We start from the raw sequence: 23,990 nt of genomic DNA, 5'->3' as shown, positions 1-23,990 counted from the left end.
ACTGACCTGCAGAGCTGAGCGAAAAAATTCTTGGTGGACACAGGCGCATTTAATAGATCTGTTTCTTGTTCACTGGTCCCCGTGGCAGCCCTGTCTGTCCAAACTAACGTTTCTATAGGCTTCTCAGGGGTACCAGTTGTGAGCCCCATCTTCGAACCTCTGACTTTGACTATTAGTCCTGAAAATGTAATCGGTTTGGATCCGTTGAAGAAATTACATGCCACCATTTCATGTTCCCCGGATGGTGTCTATATGACGATTGGACCCAATGTGGTGAACTCCAAGCAATGCTTGTCCAAAGACTAACTCTTCCTGTTGAGTTTAGGGAGGTGCGGACAACATTACGGGCTTCAGGTGACACGCATGTAGGGCTGTTACAGATACCTCCGGTCTCCACTAGTATTAAGGACAACGCTGTTCTACCTCGTCTTCCACAGTATAAGATACCACAGGCAGGAGAAAGGGCATTTCTGCGGATTATACAGGACTTGATTGCATCTGGTGTGGTTGAGGAGACGACTGCTAATGTGTGCAATAGGCCCTATTCTCCCCATTCTGAAAAGCGCACCCTCTGGCTCCCCGGGTTACCACCCTGATGTTTACCCTTTTGTGATTGATTTGTGTGCTGTGAACAAGATAGTCGTTTCCCAGTTCACTGTTGTTCCTGACATCACTGCCCTCCTTACAATGATACCCCCCACTGCAACCTATTTTTCCGTCATTGACTTGAAGAATGCCTTTTTCAGTATTCCCATACATCCAGAAAGTAGATATTTGTTTGGTTTTTCCCTGGCTGGCAGAAGTTTTAGATTCTGTCGAGCTCCTCAGGGCTATACTGAAATTCCCAGTATATATAGCCAAGCCTTGAAAGCCCAGTTGGACTCCCTCACTCTTTCCTCAGGTAACGTATTACTCCAGTATGTGGACAACCTCCTTATTGCCTCCGACACGAAAGAGGGATGCAAACAGAGTGCAGTTAAATTATTGCAACATTTGGCACAGCATGGACATAAAGTGACCCTTTCTAAATTTCAATATTGTCGACAGGAGGTCAACTATTCAGGTCACCTACTGTCGAAGAAGGGAAGGAGACAAACACCTTAGCGTGTGGCTGCTATAACTAAGATGCCTGTCCCTAAGACGTGGCGAGATGTGCGAGCGTTTATATGTATTACTTCGTATTGCCGCCACTGGATTCCTAATTTTGCTTTACTAACAAAACCCTTGTTGCCACTAACCACTAAAGATGTGCATGAACCCCTGCCCTGGACGCATGATTGTCAGCATGCTTTTGAGCAGTTAAAGATAGCGCTTTGCTCCACACCTGTGCTTGGCACCCCGGACTACCGGAAGCCGTTTGTGTTGTATGTACACAAAAAGGCTGGCTGTGCGCTCTCTGTCTTAACACAGGCCTTTGGAGGTAATCAAAGGCCATGTGCTTATTTCTCTGCTTTACTAGACAATGTCGCCATGGCCCTCCCGAGTTGTCTGAGAGCGGCCGCGGCAGTGGCTATTTCGATCCGACAATCGGCAGGGCTCGTCCTTGATACTGATCTCACAGTCATGGTTCCACATGCTGTGGACATACTTTTGCACAGAACAAAGACACAGCACCTTACCAGTGCACGTCTGACTGGCTACGAGTTGACCCTGTTTACACCACATGTCACCATAAAGAAATGTGCCACTCTGAACCCAGCTACGTTACTACCCCTACCTTCTGAGAGTTATGAGGCAGATGTGCATGATTGCATTTACCGCACGGACGAAGAGACGAAGGGACGGGTAGACCTGACTGATGTTCCCCTATCTGAACCCCAATTTTAACAAATTGTTTGAGTTTATCTCTCGAATGAAAAGAAGGAGAACTAGTGAGTACGAATTCAGTCAGTCAAAAATCTTTATTCGGCTTAATGACAGCCATAAAAGAACAAATAAAACATTATTTTAACAATAATACGCATATTAAGATTTTAACCAATGTGAATGATACCCAAGAGTTCATTTTCCGAGATTATGAAAGTCGAACTGCAGCGGAGATATACTTATAGACCATAAGACAGGTGAATTCATTATTTAAAAGAAGTAGATGACATAGTGCAGGTTGACACTTTCTAATATTTAAAAATCTTAATAATGGTTTTTAAAAAGTGCGTCTAGGGTTGAGATACAATTTACAAAAAAACATAAAGTGCAAGGTGCTTTGTGCAGAAATTGAATTACATGGACACAGTTCTAATTTGGCATCACAATATGCATCACGTGGGTACGATACCAGTAAATGAGCAATACCCATTCTGAACCTAATCAAATAAAACATCTTTGCTTGATTAAAATAGAATGAGAGATAGGATTCAATTAGTGGGGAGCTAATTAGTAGTGAATGCTCAACAACCCTTTTTTGTACCATCCCTTGGCTACCTCTTAAATACGAATTCAAAAAAGATATCACTCGGATAATATTTGGGTAAAAATAACAGAAGCAGTGAAATGTAAACACCAAAAAGCCTTCTTTGAAAATTATAGGGTAAAATAGTGTCTCTTTCTCTAAACCCAGGACAAATAATATTACTAACTCTGAATGTCAGAAATATATAACTTCCCTTTATGCTTTGAATACCATGATGGGTAGCAATAGGGAAATGGACTCCCTTGGAAGGATCTTAGATTGGAGATGTCCTTCTCTCCCCCTCCATCTAGACAGGAGGTGCTACAATATCTTAAGGCTGCCAGGAACCCCGGTGCAAGAGGTCCAGATCAATTACCTATTACCATCATAAAACTGGATCTGGACTTATGGACCTCTAATTTACTGGTGCTCTTACGTTATTGCTATCATACAGGAGAGGTTCCTAGCTCTTGGAAGGGTAGTATCATTCTACCACTACATAAAAAAGACCCTTTAAACATAGCAAGTAACTATAGGCAGAGCGCCTTGTTGGATGCCACAGGAAAGATATTTGCAAAACGTGTATTCTCTAACCTACTTTAATGGGTAGAGGAAGGAAACATTATGGGAACAAGCAGGGTTTAGAGCTGGTCACTTGACCTTGAATAATATAACTGTGACTAATTTGATCCTGGAGAAACATATGAAAAGAGGTTGGATGCATGTCTATGCAATTTATACTGACTGTTCAACTGGTTTTGACCACGTAGATAGACAGATTATTTGGAGGAAGTTGAGTTTCATGGGAATCCCAGGGGATCTTTTAAATGTATTATCGCCCTTCATACCGCTACGTGGTGTCACGTCATGTTAGGAGGGAGGCGTGATATGACTCTGAAAATCCCCACCAGAAATGGAGTGAAACAGGGATGTCTGCAGCCCCGCTTCTTTTCTTGTCAGATATGGCAGATCTCCCTGAAGTGATGAGTAGGACAGCCGGTGATGCTCCAAAGCTAGGTTCCTATCCTGTAGGTACACTTCTATATACGGACAATATCGTCCTGCTCAAACTGACACCAAAAGGTGTCCAGAGATGTTGTGATACCTTATCAACATACTCGGATACTAATTATCTGAATGTGCATATAAATAAAAGTAATCTTATGAGGTTTGGACCAAAGGGGTGACAAATAAATGCAAAGTATACGTGGTTTCTTAATAAATCAGCTGTAGAAGTAGTAAAATCTTATCCTTATCTCGGAAGCATTATTTCAGAATAGCTGTATTAGGTCTGGAGATACCAAGTGGAACTTGTAATTCCAGCCACACAGTAGTCTTGCATTTAAATCTGGTTTGCTTATAAACATGGCCCTAAAGCATTTAAGTGCTTCATAAGCACAACACAACCGCTAACAGTTAAGTAAATGTAGAAGCCACTTTCTTCAGAACAGTGACAACACACGGCATCTGCAATTGCCCTGCTTTTCCACTATTGTGTCATTTGTCACAGATCTAGGCCACCTCCCCATGAGTGGCCCGCAAATAACCCCAGTCAGGAGAGTTGGATAGCCAGTCGGAAAGGAAAGTTTTCTAATTTCACAAAGATATTTCAGCAACAAACACCGTTATTGCTCACTGGAACGAATTGAAACAACTTGGAACTGGGCACCTGTATTATCAGCAAGAGCGTAGCTTTCATTGTTGCAGCAGGTGGAGTGGCGCTGAGGCCCAGAGGCCTGCAGGACCCACTGAGCTTTGATTATTGCTTTACCTTATAATCCCAACAGCAGCCGGGGTACATTTCCTATCTAGGGCCAGTGACACACCGGCTACGCTATTGAATTTCAGTCAGGAATTAATCAACTATTGTTAAAAAACACACGGCCTTGTCGCATTCATTGATTTTGCTAAATTTTGAATTGCCGATGCATTCAATAGGAAAACAATTTATCTCAGTGCTACAAGTGCTAGAGGCAGTGCTTAATTTGTAAAATAATTAGTGCAGGTGCCGAATGCTTCTCTTGGAATTCCATAGCAGGCGCTGGCAAATGTCAGGATTTCCAAATACTAAAGTCGCACAATCTGGATCCTACCTCATGCTTATTTCTTATCCCACCATGCACTTCATTCCCATGTATTTTAGTCATGCAGGTTCTCTTTCATCTCTGCTGACTCACTATGTCACTGTTGTTCCATTTTTCGTTTCCTCCTACTTTTTCTGAGTGTCTCCCTGTTGCTCTGGACAAAAGTCTGATGAGGACATATAACTGCCGGTCCCCAAAATAAGTGCGGGTGAGCCACAGCTGTAGCCACCGCTCAAAGTGAGCACTGGGTACAGGTTGCATCCCCAGCCGAAAAAAAGACAGAGGTTGGTTCCCACCGGACGAGGGCAGGGCAGGCACACTTCTGAGTAAACAGGTTTGAATGACAACACTGCTGACACGCTCGGAAACACCCCTCTGGGAAATGCTGCTTGATGCACGCACTGAGAGACAATTGGTTGCCTCCCTTCCCGCCCCCGTAACTGAGGTGGGCGGAGCCTGCACCTGGATTCAGAAGCGCGTGCTCATTGACTGTCTCTGAGGATGACCAGGCTTTGGCGCGAGGATGACTGGGACACACAGGGACTCTGGAGGGCCGCGGAGAGCTCCTGAACCCCCACAATGAGTCACCGTGGCAGGCTGTTGGCCTGTCTCCTCGCAGTGTTGGCTCCAGCAGTGCTAGCGGGTAAGAGGTGGGGAAAGGAACTTCCTGCTGTCTGTGATGGAGGCTGTACGCTATTGTATTTCAGTCATTGGATTATAAAGTAAACTAATTCCGGCAGAGGTCCGAGTCTGACCCGCCGGCCCGTTGTTTCAATGCCAGTGCTGTATCTGTTTATGTTAATTTATAAAGACCTGAATTTAATCTGCACTTTATAGGATTGGTTTTCATTTGGGTAGCACAGAGGGTTAATGCACCCTCTGCGAAGATCTGTTTGTAACCTACTGGTCATGTGTTCGAATTTGGGGCAGTGCAGTCCTGTTTTCCATCTGTCTGAGTTTGAAGTTATGCCTTCCCATTAAGTTCAATAAAAAAATACATTTATAAAAGAGACAGACAAACAGTTGGGAAGGGAAGGTGAAAGCATGTATTACCATCTGCTCATTCACAAGCTCAAGTTTTAAGCAGGAGGAGGCACTTGTAACCGGGTAAATGGAATTTAAACCAGGGGATTCATCACTGCTTTATAAATGGCAATTCATGGTATAAACAGCTAGTTATTTAGGTAGGACATAATTACTGCACTCACAAACACCATACTGGGCTAAAAATATCAAAAGATTGCCACCAGACCAGTAATTCGGGTTTCACCACAAAGCTACTCGTCTATGAGGTTGCCATTTGACCTAGTTTATTCCAAGGTAAGACTAACACGTATTTTGAGGTGATAACTACAAATATACATTTCCAAATTGTGCGGGTATTTACTGCATCACATTATTGCATACTTAATTCTCACCGCAAAAGAGGGGCAGAGTCACTCTGGGATCACCCCCTAGGATTTTCCGATAGGATATTGACATGCTAACCTTTGTGCCCTCCCTATTAACTTTTCATTCCCTTGTCTGACTTTTGACTCAATCTAAACCAGTCATACCAGCCTTTCAGGAACAAATGCTCCTTCTGGAATATGTGGCCACATGACAGACCTTTTACTAAGCACTAAAGACATTTCTGGGTTGACCCTAAAATGTGGCTGGCTATTGTTTATTTGTACATCCCTTTTTATGGGATGCTGACACATCGGCATTCATTAGTATAGTCACATTTAATTTCAGCAGCGTTGACACTTTTATATTCTAATTGTTGTCAAACTTGTGTGCCAACCTGTCATTATTACGATGTAAATTCATTTTTTATTTGTAACAATTTCATTTGGAAAACTCTTATAATTTTATAAGATTTCCTATTAGGTTTCCCCATGTCTTGATATTTCAATATTGGAAAACTTCACATGATCAGTTAGTTTCTTTAATTTACAACCTCGAGAATTGAGGTACTTTTAATTAGGGCTCCCGGTTTTCCTTTTTTACTGATTTTTACAGATAAATACAGTCAGAAAATTATTTAATTTTCCTCTTTATTTATTTTTAAACGTGAATAAAAATTTAATTTAGGTTGTTTTATCACTGATTCGAGATACTATCACTCATGACTGCCAGTCAAGTAGGTGTGTGGATTAACAGGTAAGGGGGTTAAATAGAAAATAATGGTAGTAATGCGGCTTAATTAGCAGTAGATGTGCATAAAGTTAATACGAAAGTGTACATGTTTTCATATAAGTGCATTGATTTATCATCTATGGGTGTTCGTATCAAGGAAAGCTGTCAGGCATTGAAGTATGAGTGTGCACTTATCGGTTAAATACATTTGGAAATATACTAATTTCAGCTTAGTTTTTTTCCCAAAACCTAAAATAAATATGGATAAATACAGATACAATTTCTCTGATGTTTCTGTTGGTCAAACGCAGTGTGATGCAACCTGCACTAAACAATGTTTTTGGGGAAGTCACACCATTGTGATTTACTGATGTCCTCTCTGGGGGTGGGTGTTTTCTTAAAAATAAAATGTTCTGCCCCATCTCCCCTAAATAAACCCGCTCTCTTGGGATTACCAGTCCCCTGCATTTTGTGATTTACCGCTCACCAGTGTGAGTACGTCCACTGAATTTGTGGCCTAGCATCCAACCAGGTGACACTGAAACAAGGCTTGCTGTCCTTACTCGATGTCACAGCACGAAACATTCCTTATTTTTCTTTGGGCATACAAAGTGTTCCCATATCAAACTCTATAGCTATTCGTGTGCATTGTTTCCTGTCTTGAGACTCATTATTTTGCCTAAGCCACAATCAATGTACATGAAAAATAAATTCGTGTACAAATCTGAATTTCGCTATGCTTTTGAGAGTGTATACATTCTGGTTTCACCATTTTGTACACAAGTAAAAATTGGAATACTTTTTTGCATGGGTGTGAAATCACCCAGTAGGAAAATATACGCATGATATTGCTATGCACCCCCATGCAAACGCGGATCTCCGGGCTAACGTCAACGTACCTGGAGAACAGGATCTTGATGAAAATAATAAAAGAGATTATTTGTTGTTGGGGGCGCGATTTATTGTAGCATTTTATTTACCTAGAGAACACAAAAAATGTAAGATCTCAAGGGAAGAAAAACTATGATTGGGCGCATAGGGAAGGAAAAGAAAGAAACTGTGCCTACCACATGAAGGCCTGTAATCGGAAACTTGCACTGCCGGGCAGGACTATTGCTTCACCTGGCATTTCCCACGTGGGCTGCAACAGCCCTTGGAGGCCGATTTGGAAAGCCCAGAGCCGCTGCTGGTGCCTCCGACGCTCTCTCCTGAGATTCACTGCAGCAGCCACAGAGGGCTTCGATAGAATGAGAGATGAAGGGATACGGTAGAGCGAAAGCAGTCAAGTTAGGATAAGAGAGAGAATAGATGGATGGAAATAGAGAGAACAAAAGAAGTGGGGCTGGGTTGAGCATTTTTACCAGGACTGTTTTAGGTTTTCCAGTCTGGCTCTGGGATCTATGCAAATGCACATTCACATACCTAAGACCGTACACGGGTGCGTTACCCTATTCTGTCAAAAAAAAGTGATTGGACATCAAGCACATATCCTAACCCCATTGCCCATGTTGGGTTCGGTCAGTGAGACTTCTCAAAAGGTAGGAAAGAAGATCTCGGTGGGCAGATGTCACCTCACAGCCTGTCCACTCTTCTGACCAGCTGTCCCAGCGGCTTCCCTGCACGCCTTCCTTAACACGCCCAAAGTTACCAGACTGGTATTGCCACTTGACACTTAAAATGGGTCACCTCGGATGGTTGTTTTTTTTCCCTCTGTCACAGAAATCTAGCAGTGGAGCAAACTTACCTCTTTCTGTAACCAGATTTCAATATATTTTAAGGCATTCAATTTGGTGGTTTAAATATTGTTCATGCTTTCTACGAGGCATGTTTTATCACATTGATGGTTTTGGTTTGAATGTTGGCAGTTTGGCACTTCCTTGTGATGGAGGCATTCAAATACTAAAAGAAAATCATCTCAAATCTTGTCCTTGCTTAACATCTGCTCCTAAACCACTTTACAGTGGCTTAGTTCAGCCTTCTCCGGGTCTCTCATACTGGCAGTGGAGCCCGGCTTCTGGCACTGCAGTGCCCCGACACATTTTTCTCTTAGACTGGTCACAGAGCCAGGCCTCTTCAGGAATCTCAGCGCTCACTCTGGGTGCTCAGGTTGGCATCTCCCAGTTTGCCCCCTCCCATACACAGGGAGCTTAGGGTCCGATATTGATTGGCGGGTTACTCCGACACAACGGGATGGATATCCTGTCCGCTGAAATATAAATCCCATGACATTCTATGGGATTTAGATTTTGGTGGACAGTATATCCGCCACCATCGTGGCAGAGTAACCCGTCCACCAATACCTAAATCAGGCCCAGAGTCAGTGAGTTTCAGGGGGGTGAGTCTTAGATTTCCCACCCATCTCGCAAAAGATTGTTTGTCAAGCACAGATTGGGTCTCTGTATGACCAGGATTGGGAGGGTAAAGGCTTTGGTTGTTAAAGGAGTAAAAAAGAAGATTGGACATGTTTTTTTAAATAATCATAATTCTCGAACCCCTTCAAATCTATCTGTTTATTTTGTGTTGTATAGGTATAGTTTGCTAACAGGCAATAGAAGACTGGCAAGTTGAACACATGCTACTGAATTCAGTGCACTTTATAGGTTTCAATCCAGTTAGACAGCTCACCGGGCTACGTGCCTGCTGCAGTGATCTGGGTGAAATAACTTTCAGATCATAGGTTCCAGTGATGGTAAGAGAACTTAGTGGGCAAATAACACGTGCTGCACAAAACAAATATCTGTGATATGTGTGTGTGCCTATGTGTGTGTGCCTATGTGTGGGTGCGCATGAATATGTGTGTGCCATCAAGGCTGTCTGTTTTTAGGTCTTTGATATTTGGCATGAACCCAACTTCAAGGGGCAGTTTCAGTACATTCCAGAGAATTTTTTTCTTCCAGCCAGAACATCTCAAGTTTGATCTGTCATTCTTAAAACAGTCTGTTTTGCTGTGAAGGCTAAAAGCAAAATGTGATCAGGAGGTGGAGGTTGCGATGGCAACATCACAGAAACCAGTGGATAATTTGCCTTCTACGGGTTCCTCTACTCAGCTTTCCATCAATAGAAAAAGTTGTCTTGCAATATTTGAGCGTAGATTTTTATGAAAATAGTGAAGGTAGCTTTGCATATTTGCAGCTAGAGACATGAGTCACGATTGCCATGCTAGAAAAAGAGCTTTGAAGTGTGAACAGATATGTGCAGGGCCACAGGAATTTTGCATTTGTGCAGCGATTTGTGCATGATTGTAGATTTGCTGCGTTTGCCACATATTCTATCATCTGCTGCAAAATCTGCAGATTTTAGAACAAAAAAAATGTTTCTAGCTCAAACAGTGCGATAGTTACTAAACCGCAGCAACATGTGTTGCCTTTCAGTAGAAAGGCCCTTTGCGAAGGTTGAATTGTCACCTTTCTGTAGCTCATTGCTCAATTTGGGTGTTAAACCGGTACTAATGAGGTGCAACTAATGCTTAGAGAGTGATAAGTTAAACAAGCATTGGCATAGCCAATAGGTCTCGCCTTTAGGACCTTAAGTGTTTAGCCATGCAACAGTTGCATAACTAAACACTTATAAGGTCCCAAAAGCGAGACCTATTGGCTATGCCAATGCTTGTTTTAACTGCTGCAATCTATTGAAGCCTCACGGAGAACATCAAAGCGGCCACGAAAGTGATCACGATCAAACATCAAAGCGGCCATGCGGCCGCGAAAATGAAAGTAATCGCGGTAAAGCGCGATGCGCGCGCCCACGCACATGCACTGTACCTCTAGGCTGGACTGGTAGCACTTTTTGGAGCCCTCACAAAATGTCTCGCCAGACCAGCGCATGCGCTGGGTCAGACGAGACCTAAAAATGACAGAATAATAAAGCAATACTAACACAAAATGTGCTTCACAATGCAGCATAATTTGCCTTTTCTTGCCACATAATTTACTCGAAATTTGTTGCATAATTTGGCCCTCCCCTGCTGCATAATTCCAGTGGCCCTAGATGTATGCAAGGAATCTAAGTCTTGGTACTGATTCACTTGCTACTTCCTGCTATAAAACAGAGAAGTACAAGGAATGTTGTGCACTTTTGCCCTAGTCATTCACACTACACACCTCTCTTTCTTAAAACAAAGAACTACTTAAACAGAGGGCCATTGGTATGAATTTATGAATGAAAATATCTCTAACCTCTTCTGTGCCCATGACGAGATAGTCTCGTCATGGAGCACGGTCGCGCTGTGCCCATGACAAGACTATCTCGTCATGAACCCCACCCGCGTGTGAAACGCCCGGCACAGGAGGGGGAAAGGGCATGGCACTGAAGGGGCTAAAGCACACAGCTACTACGAGAGTGTCACAGCACTAAGGCAAATGGCCAAAAGAGATCATCCCTACACTTGAACCGATGAGCTTTTAATTGGTTCCGAAAAACAGGTATTTCTGGAATACATCTGAGTTGGAAGGGAAGCTCATTCCAGTGCTTAGCTGCCAAAACAGAGCAGGCCAAACTACCCAACTTCTTACATGTAGTGTGAGGAATGACTAGAAGTCGGGCTGACTGTGAACGTAAGGTTCTTTGTGGGCTGTATTCATATGGCTTGTTGGACAGGTATATAGGACCAGCCTCGTAAAAATCTCGGTGTGTGAAGGGCAAGGCTTTAAAAACGACCCCTTTCCTCACTGGTAGCCAATGCAGTTTGTTACAGTAGTGTGATACCGAGGCACGTTTGGGGAGCTTAAAAAAATTTGAATTGACGTATTCTGCACAGTTTGCAGTCTCTGTATTAGGGAATCCCGATCCCCAGATGAAGAACATTGGAGTAATCCAATCTAAAGAGAATCAAAGCCTGGACTACTGATTTCCGTTTTTCTTGTGGCAGGAAATTGAAAAATTTCCTTCACAACATCTTGAGATTTCAACAGGAGGTTTTCACCACTGCCAAAATCTGAGATTTAAAAGTTAGGTGTACATCGAGGTGCTGTGGAGGATACTTTAAAACTGCTCGGCCAGGCACCTCACCAACCGGGAAGGGGGTTAGGGCCAAACAACAGAATCTGTTTTGTCAGGAGTACATTGTAGGCAGTTGGCTTTAAGCCACCCCATCACCCCAAAAATGCAAGCAGAACATGTATCTTGGTCTACTGGCAAATTGTCTTCATAAGTCAGAAGAAGCCAGGTATCATCCGCGTAAGAGACAATTTCAATGCCCAAGTCTTCAATCAGAAATGCAAGCAGGGACATGTAAATGAATAAAAAGTGTGGGGGATCAGGGCCAAGCCCTGATGTATCCCGCACTTAAGAGTCTTCACCTCTGAAAAGAACACCTTAATCCGCACAGACTGTTCTCTATGGTTCAAAAATGAGCCATGCCATTCAAACGCCGTCCATTCCACCCCAATCGAAGCTAGGCGCTGCAACGGGATCTCATGTGAGACCGTGTCAAACACTGTGGAGAGGACTAACAAAATCAGGCTGGCCTTGTGTCCAGAATCCAAAGTTAGCTTAAAGGAGTCATTTATTTTCAAGCCGTCTCTGTGCTATGGTGAGCCCCGAAGCCTGATTGTGAAGAAGATTGAAAGTATAAAAAAATGTCGATACGTGGGTGTTCACAAGCTTCTCAAGTAGCTTTGAGACCCGAGGGAGCAGGGAAATGGGTCTAAAGTTAGACAGGATGTTCGGGTCAGCATTAGGTTTTTTGAGGAGAGGGATCATATTTGTCCTTTTGCAAGAGTTAGGGACCATACCAAATGACAATGAGGCAGCAAATAAATCTAGTTATATTGGACTTAAACAGTCTCCTAGTTGCCTCAAAATATGGGGAGGGAATGGATCCAAAGGGGAATCAGTCTTCATTATTTAGACAGCCCTTCCGTTCCTCTTTGGTGGGTGGAATAAAGTGTGACTGTTTACACTGAGCTGGGGGCATTATTGGACTCGAAGCTGCGCCCATATCTTCATTGCTGTTCAACCTCAAGAGGATGGACTGAATCTTAATAAATATGTTTTGATATTGTTTATGAGCCTCCGGGTACCCCATCAAAAAATAGAAAAAACTTCTCTTAGGGTCAAAGCACAGTTTTAAACTTTGCGAGAATGCTGCCCTTCAGATCATGTGAGAGCCATCACGTGTCAGGACAGTCTCCGTTTATCTTTGGGACAGAGGGATGAACTCTCAATGAATATTATCTAGGTTTAAAGGGGCATGGGTCTTTCCAGTGATGGGCAAAAAGGAATACGCAACACAGATACTGCCAAACCCAGCTAAGAGTCTCCGCACCCAACTCTCATCTGGACAATGAGGGCATAAAGTGAGTGTGACACCCCAAACACTCTTGAAGCTATGCTGCTGCCAATATAGTTTGCAAAGATTTGCCTCTGTGCTTTTCACCCCTCACACAGGCTGCAAGTCTTGTGTTCATATTCTCGTGCACATTCCACACATGATGTCACGACACACCCATGGCTGGTTAGATTACTTCTTTTGTTGTCCTTTCTTAATTATAGGCAACATTCTGGGGAGAGCTACTCTCTGCCCAAGCTCCCTTCTTCCTGTTGTATTCTGGAGGGAGTGTTGTTCCTTCCTCTATTCCTCGTCTTCGCATGAGTGGTTTGCATGAGTTTCCCTTCTTCTGATGCGGATGTGGCGCCGCCTCGATTTGATTTTTAGGTCTCGCCTGACCCAGCGCATGCGCTGGTCTGGCGAGACTTATTGAGAGGGCTCCAAAAAGTGCTACCAGGCCAGCCTAGAGCTACAGTGCATGTGCGCGGGCGCGCGCGCCGCGCTTGCCGCGATTACTTTCACTAGCCAATAGGTGTCGCTTTTGGGACCTTATAAGTATTTAGTTATGCAACTGTTGCATGGCTAAACACTTATAAGGTCCCAAAGGCGAGACCTATTGGCTATGCAAATGCTTGTTATTTTTATTCGTAGCACTAACTTCAATGACTCCCAATGGCTGCAGCGGAAGAGCTTGGCCTCTCTGTCCATGCACTAGTGCACAGGCCCAAGCACATGTAACCCTGGATATGTTTGGTCTTGCACTGAACGCACAACACGGCCGTTACCGCTTGGTCACTCCTTGCACCAGCTGAGGAGTATTTGTCTCTGGTCCTTTTTGATAAGACACGGTTTGTAGAACTTGGCTTCTCTGGGCTTCTTCCCTGTCTCATTGGTTGCAGATCCTAGTGTCTCTCTCTCTCTTTTCCTATGATCTCTCTGGCCTATCTGGATCTGTTTCCTGTCACACTGACTACAACCCCCTGGCTTCCTTAGGTTGCAGAGGCTTTACTCTGCAGATTTAAGCTCTCTCGCACTGGCTGCACAGCATAGCATCCATAGGTGTCTGCAGTGGTAAATATGAGCCTGTGGGTGCCGGAAATCACTTTTATGGACCGGCACTTATTTTCCCTCATCAGACATATCCGGAGAAAGGGACGTAGCCTGGGGGGGGGGGGGGGTGTTTGCGGTGTTACACATCTGCTAATAAATGTATTTTCAGATGAGTAGCTGGGTACAGGTGCTTTCAATCGGGTATGTATGGTGAGATGTCTGTCTGATTTCACCTTAGATTTTTTCATACATACACTGACAAAATACACACTCTTTTTCATCTCTGTTTTGAAAGCCCTAAAAATTTTTTATTTTACAAGATATTTTGTTTCTCTCATTTAATCCTCCTATTAATCCGTATTCCGCTCCCTTTTCACTGTCTCTAAAGCCTCACTCGTGCGCCCTGCTTCTCATATAATGTATTTCAAGATTATAAGCCAGCGTGATGGTCGGGAAATCTGATGCTTACACCCCCCCAATCTTACTGACGAAGCTACATCCCTGCGTATTAGTGGCTGCCAAATCTGGCTATGGTGATTGACACAAAAGGTTCCATCAGTGTCGTTCCTCCCTCTTGGACTGGCTGAAGAGACTGAGTCTCTCCCCTGTCGAATTAGCTGCTGGGCTTGAAGACCTCCGTCTCCTCACTGGTGGATTGTCTGAGGAGCATGGACTGCTATGTCACTTCAGTGTCACAGCGGGTGAAGGGCCTGGTCTCTCTCGGTTCCTCTCTTACCCCATTGGCTGCAGAGTCTGTCTTCTCTTATACATGCCCAGCATGGAAAGAGAAGACATGTTAGACACAGCATGTGGGGATCTGAAAAAGAAAGGGATATGAAGAATATTGACCCTTCTGCCCATCCTTTCGGAAGACCCCGAGTCAAGTTCAAGTTTTCTATATATCTTGGTACATAAAGGGGATACATGTGTGCATTTTACAACGAAAGGGGAGCATGTGCAGAACAAAGAAAGACTCCTCGTGGTATAAGATGGAGGTGCAGATGGCAGACTAAAAAGTACTGAAGAATAGGGATCCAGAAGCCCTGAAACATATTTCAGCCTTTAGGCAGAAATGTGAGATGTGAACATCTCCTCCCTGGAGCCTTGTAGGCGAGGCCTCCTTTTGGTCTTCCAGGCTTGGTTTGCCTGCTACCTCGCGAGTTCAGGTGGGTACAAGAGAGAACGAGGGAGGTGAAAGTGAAACATTTGAATTTTAATCCATTTTGAATGAATGCGAATGGCTTCTGTTTTCACATTCCTGTGGAGAAGGATTTCAGGATGACGGGGAATGAGAATACAAGATTAGATTTACAATTATGGGCCCCACTTTTCATTTTTACAGATAAACACAAACAGCAAACATTTGCTTTTATTTGTTCGCAATTATTTTTAAATGAAGAAAAATACAAAAAGTATTAAGTATGCTATCGTAGCGTTTGTAAAGCACTTACCTACTCAGTACGGGGGCCCCGTAGTGTTTGTCTGTGCCAATAGCACAATACACCATGTGGTGTATAGTTGGAAGTGTGTTGTCTTTGCTTTGAGACTTTGTGGGAAGTGTTTCTACATTGTGTGTGATGACGCTTTTCGTGTTATGGGACGCAGCGCTTAGAAGTGCATCGATGTCGTTTGTGGTATTCTGGCAGCACTGATTATTTCGGCAGGTCCCTTTATTATGATGATATATATTTTTTTTAATGTTCTTTTCCGATTTCCTATGCTGGCTCTGGTATGAGGTCGTCAATTCTGAGGTCTTATGGATGTGGGGGCACCATCAGTGGCAGATAAAGATTGAGGGGTATCCAGAGATCTGATGAAATGGATTATGTTACAGTTTTATAAATTACTGTTTTAGGAACTATCAAGTAAAGACAACGGACAAGATGCGTTGCATAATGTTCATCGACCTCATCTGATGTGGTCCTCAGAGCATGCAGCTTTTCAGCACCTGCAGTGTGGAATATGTTAGAGTCTTCCGGTGACTAGCAATGCATGGCAGATCTCCACAGGTCCTTCGTTTGAGTTACTCTTAGTACTGACATGACTGACAAGCCAATATCTCTGGGAAAATTGATAGTGTTTGGAGTTCAGAACGGGATTACATTTCCTTAAATTGATGGAAATGCTCCCACGTTGATGCTACAATGCTACTGTTTTCAGATGACTCTTGTATTTTAAGAGCCGTGACTCTTGCAGGTAAGAGCGGTGGGGCCCTGATGGGGTGGGGGGGGGAGGGGAGGGGATTTCTTCAGACAACGATGAGGGAAAATTAATTATATATTTAATTTACCCTCGTCGTCTTGTCGAAATCCCCATCCCACCTGGCCCCACCTCTCTTACCTGCACGAGAACGCGGCTGTATTTTATAGCTCTAAAGCAAGTCAGGCTTAAATCCTTTAAAAGACATAAATATACTAATTATATGTAGATTATTTCATAGAACACAAAAAAAAGTTGGATAAATAGTGATAAAATGAGCACACACTATGTACAAATAAATACTGATGGAAACATTTGAACAAGAAATACTATAAAACCAAGGGCAATATTTATAATTGAGTTGGACCTCTTGAACTAGTTGTTGCGCCCAGGAGATGAACAGTGAATACAAACTAAGGAACTTTTCTGACATCTTATTTTTAAGGATTTGCTGGTAGGATCTCAATTTATAGATATCGTCATTGGAGGAAATTCTTCAATTAAGGTTGATTATTTTGCATGTTGGTGAATGGAGACATTTGTCTACTCTAACACGGATTCTCAGAGGTGCCTTATCCAAGCTGAAGAGTGAAGGACCTAAAAAGGAACTGAGAAGGTGTTTAAGGTCACTGCAGACACCCAGGTGAAATTCCAGGACCTGGAGAAACTTCTCATGATTGACTGTATCAAAGGAGCTGAGAGGAAGATCAGAAGAAAGATACAGGTGTCACCCTTGCTTAATACACAGTGTGATTCATACAGTAATTTCAGGGTGGTGGTTCATGTGCTGCATTCTTTGACAAACAGTTCAGTATGGAACAAAGAAAATCCTATTTTCAAACAACGTGTTAAACTGTTCTGAGACACATTTTTCAGTCACACTGCCAAGGGAGGTTTGTGACATTTCAATAATAGTTAAGATTATTTGAATCTGCTTGAGGCCTTTCAGTAAGGGTGTGATGGGGCCTGTTTTTAAGGCTGCAGGGGATTTGCCTCCCTGATGTGGAAGGTTAAATAGTTGGCCCCATGCTCCACAAAAGAGATTAAACTGTGGGAAGTACTTGTGGCCTTAGGGGTCCCAGGAGTCTTGTTGACTCTGATCATGAGATTACACGAAGGCACCTATGCTAAAATCCAATGGGGTGGATACGGTAAAGACACAGCCGAATTTCCTGTTGAGCGTGGGGTTCGGCAAGGGTGCTCAATGGCACCAACTTTGTTCACCCTTTTTATTAATGGCATTGTCCCCCGCATTCAATCACAGGCAGTGGATGCTCCCTCTCTTGCAGGTGTAAAAGTTCCGATTTTAATGTTCGCCGATGACACGTTAATTTTATCCAAAACTCCAAGTGGACTGTAAAAAGCATTGGCCATTTTTGATAAGTTTTGTGGGGATCACGGACTGGAGGTGAATGCGTCTAAAACAAAACTCATGGTTTTTAATCCGTATCGAAATTTTAAACCTAACATTACCATGAGTGGACGCACTCTTGAGGTTGTATCATCATTCACATACCTGGGGATCCTTATTTCTAATGATAATAGGTGGAACCAGCATTTAAATATTGCAATTTTAAGGCATAAGCAATTAGCTGGAACCATTATAAAGGAGCATAGGAAATCATTGACCAAACCGATCAAACCACCCCTGATTATATATGAGGCAAAAGCAATTGGGTCAGCATTATATGGGGCTGAGTTATGGGGGCATGAAAATTTACAGGAGTTACAAACCTCTGAGAACAATTTTTTTAGGAAACTAACGGGTACTCCACAGAGTAGTACGTTGTTGCCTTTGAGATACGAGCTTGGCAGGAAAGAAATCTCGAAAATGGGCAAACTACGACCGATTTTATATTGGCGTAGGTTATGGACCACACCTGAGCTCTCTCATTATGCGGCTGGGTTCACTGACGTTATTAAAGCAGATTGCTTTAATAGAATTAGATGGTTTAAATCATTAAAACTTGCACTATCTGAACTGGGTCTAAATGCATTATGGTCCGACCCAGCTGGGGCATCATTTCCCAATAAGACAACCCTAAAAAATATTTTTTGGGAAAATGTTGCTAACAAGAGTTTGCTCAGCATCAACTGTGGGTCCATGACTGCTAGTTTTCTTGAGGTTAAATTGTACCCCATGTATGAACTGTATTGGGATTATATATCCAAACCTTTGGATAGGAAACTGTTTTTTCAACTAAGGGCGGGCTCTCTTCCTCTTCGTAACTTAACATCTAAGTGGAGGGAAGGAGGCCCTGCTACATGCCCAGTTTGTGGGGAAGGTAACGAAACACTTGGACATTTTTTGTTCTCCTGTAAACCATACTCTACTCCAAGGCGTGTTTGGTTGGCACCTATGTGTAGGAACCTGGGTACTAAAAGTAGTATGGTGGCTTTGCGCATTGTTAGATCGACTACTTTAACTTGGATTATAATTGCCACCGCTAAGTATTTGGGGTGGGCATGGATAATAAGGCAGAGATTGCTAGTTCGGTGACTACTCTCTGCCTAGACGCTCAGAGACTGCTAGAGTACTGTCTATTCTCTGTTTAGTGTAATTTATCGTGACATCTGGAAAAGAAATTTTAAATGATTCTTTTTTTAGTATAAAGATTTTATAAATTATACTTAATTGTATCATCAACATCAATGAACTTTACACCTGTGAAATGAAACTTTAAATGGTTCTTTTTCTTAGTATAAAGATTTTATAAATTGTACTTAATTGCATTATCAACACCAATGAATTTTACACCTGTGATTATGTATATTTCTTTTCTGAAAATAATTTGTTTCTTTTTTAGAAATGTGCGTATGTCAATATGACATTTCAGATTTAATTGTTTTTTATTATATGTTTGTATGTTTGCTTTTATGAGTAATACTCGAATAAAGCACTTTTTGACTTGATTAACATTTATTTGACAAATATGCCAGCAATGATGGCATCGTGATAGAATCTAATTTTTATCTTTGTTAGTTGCTCTTCAGTAATGGGTATGAAGATGCCCAACTATGTTGCAGTGCGACTGGTTATGTACATTTCCAGAGCTTATGATTCCTTAATGGAGGAGGATTTGTCTAAGAAGAAGTTTTGTCATTCTTGCCATTAGTCCTTGATTTGGACAGGGCTTTGATAAAATTCCATATTTTAAAGTATGTTGCACAATACATCAATAAGAATAAAATAGAAATGCCTTGACTTTCCAAGTCTCTAAAAGGTCCGGAGGGCATTAGTTAGTCAAATATTTCAAAATGTGTCAAGACTCAAAATACTTCGCAATGTATAGAATTTTGTCACAATGCAAGAACTACCCTTTAACTTCAATAAACTACCCCAGTCTGTTAAAACTAACCCCTCTGAACCAAACACTAATGCAGGAAACAAATATCATTTGGTGCACTACATAGTCCTTTGTTTCACTAAATATGCTTTACCGCATGATCTTTTCTTTATGTCTTTAAATTTATGTCATTGTATGAACTAACCCAATGCATGAAGTACCAGGGTGAGAAGAAATTGTTATCAGGTCCTGACATACCCATCACGGCACGGAATGGTACTCTATAGAGATTGACCTCTGAATGCACTAAATATTCTAAATATATTTCTAAATATTCTCTCAGTGCATTACATAATTCTCTGTTGCACAAATCCACCTAGATCACCAACCACGACTCAGTTCCTCAACTACATCTTAGTTCATCCATCACATCCAAATGTGTGAAATATTCTTAAGTTTAGTACATGTTCTCAGTACAAAAAATCACATTCTGGTTATTATGTAAAGTGACTACAAATGCAATCAACGCTGCCTTCTCCATAAAATCATAGTTGTATGAAAACATTACCATATACTCACTTGAGCCAATATATGCACAATAAACATATTTATTAATTCAATAGCTTCCACTTTATATAAGCATATTCATGTGCCATGTCACTCACATGGTCACAGTGGAGTATTAATTCACAGAAAATGTAAAACACAATACGTGAAACAGATATATGATTATTCGACAGGCACCCAACATTCACCTCATACTAAAATATTACATTCATACTCACCTGTGCCAATCATACTTCATTCATTCTGGCACATTTCACCCACAAACCACTAAAAACAGGAAAACATATGTAAAGTGGAACATATCACATAGGACATTATCAGATGGTCAGCGAGGGATTACATGAAAGGTGGCGACAACAATGATATAAAATCGCCCTTACTAAAGGGACAGGATGTTTAGATTCTATTATAGGAACAGAGACAGAGATTAGAGCAACAGTCAAGTGTAAACATAACAACTAAAATACTTTCAAAATAAATGAAGATAAAGGTCAGGAGTAATCACAATAGGCACATTCCAGTGCTGCATTTTTATGAGACGCACTAGGGCGGCCGCAAAGAACTCCAGTGAAGAGAGGGATTGCCAGCTGACTTTTCAAGCATATATTTCATTTAAGTCGGGATTCTTGCTGATGTATATGCACGAAAGAAATTCTTGAAGTGGGTGTGACCACCTATTGATAGGGAGGTATTGCACCTGGGTCGCTGTAATTTTTTCAGCGCAAGAGATTTTGCGCCCTCTACCTTTCAGAATATTATAGTATAACCCCTGTCCTGAAGAGGCCTAAGAAGAAAAGGCTGAAACGTGGTCACGTCGACACTTTGAAGGAGGAGTCACTGGACTGATAGAGATTCTTGGAATTATGTTGTGTTACACTAGAGCAAGGCCAACTAGTATATAAGCCTTTTAGTGTTTCACGTTTGACTACCTCTAAGTGGTTCGCCTAAAAGTATAAGGGGGACACTAGTGTGAATAATCTCTTTAGGGTTATTGCTATTTGTTTTTTCTTTTTCTTGCATATGGTTTGGGGGGTTCCTAGACTGGGAGCCAAGGGGGGCGGTCGAACCCAAGATAGCTGCCATCACAACGGCAGCTGTTAGCAGAGGATGTATCCTCCTTCAAGTAGTAGGGTGGGTGTGAAGGGCGGGAAAGGGGTAGGGGGGTGGGGCGGATCTTCTTGATGTGTGAAAAGATAGCTGTTAGAGAAAATAAAGAAATCAACATGAATTTGTTATTAAATAACGGAGTGAATTTTGGTACTTTAGTGAATGCTAATAAAAAAATTTTTAAAAAGCAAGCAAAGATGGTATCTTATTTTATAGAATGGCAGTAATAAAGTTTATAGCTTGGAATGTTGCAGGATTGAAAAGTAGGAACAAGAGGCGGTTGGTAGAGGAGGAATTGCGGATGTATAATCCACATTTTGTCTTACTGTCAGAGACACATATAGCTCGTAAAGATCGTGGGGTATTGAAACAGCTGGGTTATGAAATAATTGTAAGTTCAGATCAAGATTCCTCAACCAGAAGTGTTGCTATTTTAAAGCATAGGCATTTAAAAAGTACGATCGAAAAATCACTAACAGATAAAAGCGGTAGATGGGCTATTACACAGGTGCTGATCGAGGGCAGAAAATATGTTCTGTGTGTAATATATGGCTCAAATATTGATGAATATCAAATAATAGATAAACTAAATATCGAATTGCTTAGCTGGGAAGGTGATATGGTCGTGATGGGGGACTTTAATTGCATTATGAATTATGCGATAGATACCACCAGACGAAATGCGTTTCATAGGATGAGAAAGACACGTGTAGCGATCAATGAGATGGGTCGAATACAGGCTATAAGAGATGTTTGGCGAGAATTATACCCCGATGTGCCGGGTTATACCTACTACTCTGCCGCTCATAGATTATGCTCCCGCATAAATATGGCATGGGTGTCAGATGAAACTTTAGAGTCTTGTATAATGGAGATATGTCCTAGGGTCACTTCAGACCATAATCCTATTCTTTTGACATTTAATGTGCAGTTAATGAAAAAACAGACAAGGGAGTTTTCGTTTCCTCGGTATCTACTAACAGACTAAATCTATATAGAAAATATCAAACAACATTTGAGAGAATATCTCGAAATTAACAACGGTTCTGCGGCATTAAGAATAGTTTGGGACTCGTGCAAGGCTAGTATCAGAGGATTCACACAGCAATATATCTGGAAGCAGAACAGAGAACGTAAGGAAGAGGCAGAAAAAATAATCAAAGGTATTAGAAATGCAGAGAATCAACAAGCAGAAGCATTACTAAACGATCTTCAATGCGCAGAAGCTATAGGATTTGAATTAATAAACTTAAGATTAGCATTAAAGCGAGCATTTAAGGAGAAGATAGCGGTTAAAATTAACAAGTATAGGTTGTCTCAATATGAAAGCGGGGAAAAAAATCGTGAAACTTTTAGCATTTAAAATTGCAGATGAAAAAGCTAAAACACATATTAAAATATTTAAAGGCCTCAATAATAAAACTTATGACTATCCAAGCCAGATACTTGCGCAATTTGCTGTATATTATCAAAAACTATACACGCCAGAGACTCAACCTCAAATGACTGATATTGTAAATTATGTACAGACATATACAACAAAAAGGATAGCCAACGAGATGTCAGAATTACTGTCTGAAGTTATCCAGCAGGAAGAAATTAAAGAGGCCATTGCATCCTTGCCATCAGGCAAAGCATCAGGGGAGGATTCAATTACCTTAGAATTGTATAAACTGTGTATAGATGAGTTACTCCCATTTTTTACTCAACTTATCAGATATATTGGAACAGGGGGGAATGCTCCTGATTCGTGGAATGTTACCCGGATAATTTGTTTCCTAAAAAAAAATAAACCTCCAGAAGAATGTGGGTCATATAGACCCATAGCACTCATAAATGTGGACGGAAACATTTTTGCAAAAATTCTTGCAACCCGATTAGCACCAATAATGCCAGAATTAGTATCATCCCAACAACATGGGTTTATATTAGGAAGGGATACCACGGCTCATGTGAACACGGCTATAATAGCGTTTGATGTTGCAAGAATGAAGGTGGCCTCACTCGGTAGGATATTACTAGATGCCGAGAAAGCATTCGACCGAGTGGGTTGGGATTTTCTTTGGGCGGTATTATCAGCATTCGGGATTAAGGGTACATTTTTACACTTAATTAAGTACCTCTATTATTATCCTACTGCTAGATTAGCCTATGCAGGACTACAATCTGACCTGTTTCCTATTTCTCGGGGTACACGCCAAGGGTGTCCTTTATCACCACTATTATTTGCATTATCAATAGAACCTTTTATATCAGCATTACAAAATCAAACTAGGATTATTCCCTTTTTACATGATACGATTAGTTTAAAAATCACGGCATATGCTGATGATATTGCTCTATATACAGCAGATGTTAAATCTGCAGTAAATGAGGTGGTCAACGAGGCAGAGAGATATGGCTCAATATCAGGCTATAGACTCAATACTAACAAAACCCAAGTATTAATGAACTATAAAGATGATGAATCAATAGCCGGAGTTTGTAACGAGGTTACATATTTGGGGGTTAGATTAACTGTTAGAATAGATAAAATTATCGAAATAAATTACGAAAGTCTACTTAAGGAAACTGCTAAATTACTTAAAAAATGGCATAAGGTCCCTATAGGTATCAGTGGCCGCATAAACATAATCAAAATGAAAATATTGCCCAAATGTATTTATTTATTCCGCTCTATCCCCCTAAGATTAAATGCTCTTTTTTTAAACGCCTAGATGGAATCTGTGGCAGCTTTATTTGGGGTATAAAAATGCACGCAGAGCAATTCATCTACTTAAGCTTCCATGTAGTCAAGGGGGTCGGGATTTTCCAGACTTCAAATTATTTTTCTGGGCAGCTTTCCTAGGCCGGATAAGAAGTTTAATATATCCTGCAGGACATAATGCATGTTTTTTTTAAAATTTATGTTAGGAGAG

The 23,990-nt window shown here is 41.6% G+C and overlaps 1 protein-coding gene across 2 annotated transcripts in view; it reads left to right on the top strand.

The window, feature by feature from the left end:
- The window catches only part of IL20RB (interleukin 20 receptor subunit beta), a 229,340-nt gene that overhangs the window by 67,169 nt on the left and 138,181 nt on the right, over positions 1-23,990 (top strand). Inside the window, exon 1 of one of the 2 annotated variants that reach the window (XM_085634331.1) lies at positions 4,954-5,116. The exons of the other annotated variant lie outside the window; for it this stretch is intronic. Coding sequence (XP_085490457.1) covers positions 5,053-5,116 — 64 coding nt within the window. The 5' untranslated portion in view covers positions 4,954-5,052. Of the gene's footprint in view, positions 1-4,953; positions 5,117-23,990 lie in introns of those variants that run through there. 2 annotated transcript variants of the gene reach the window in all.

This window comes from Triturus cristatus, chromosome 11 (genome assembly GCF_964204655.1).
Source record: "Triturus cristatus chromosome 11, aTriCri1.1, whole genome shotgun sequence".
In the NCBI taxonomy this organism is placed as follows: domain Eukaryota; kingdom Metazoa; phylum Chordata; class Amphibia; order Caudata; family Salamandridae; genus Triturus; species Triturus cristatus.
The sequence above is the reverse complement of the archived record's forward strand: the minus strand, read 5'-3'. Positions and strand labels throughout refer to the sequence as shown.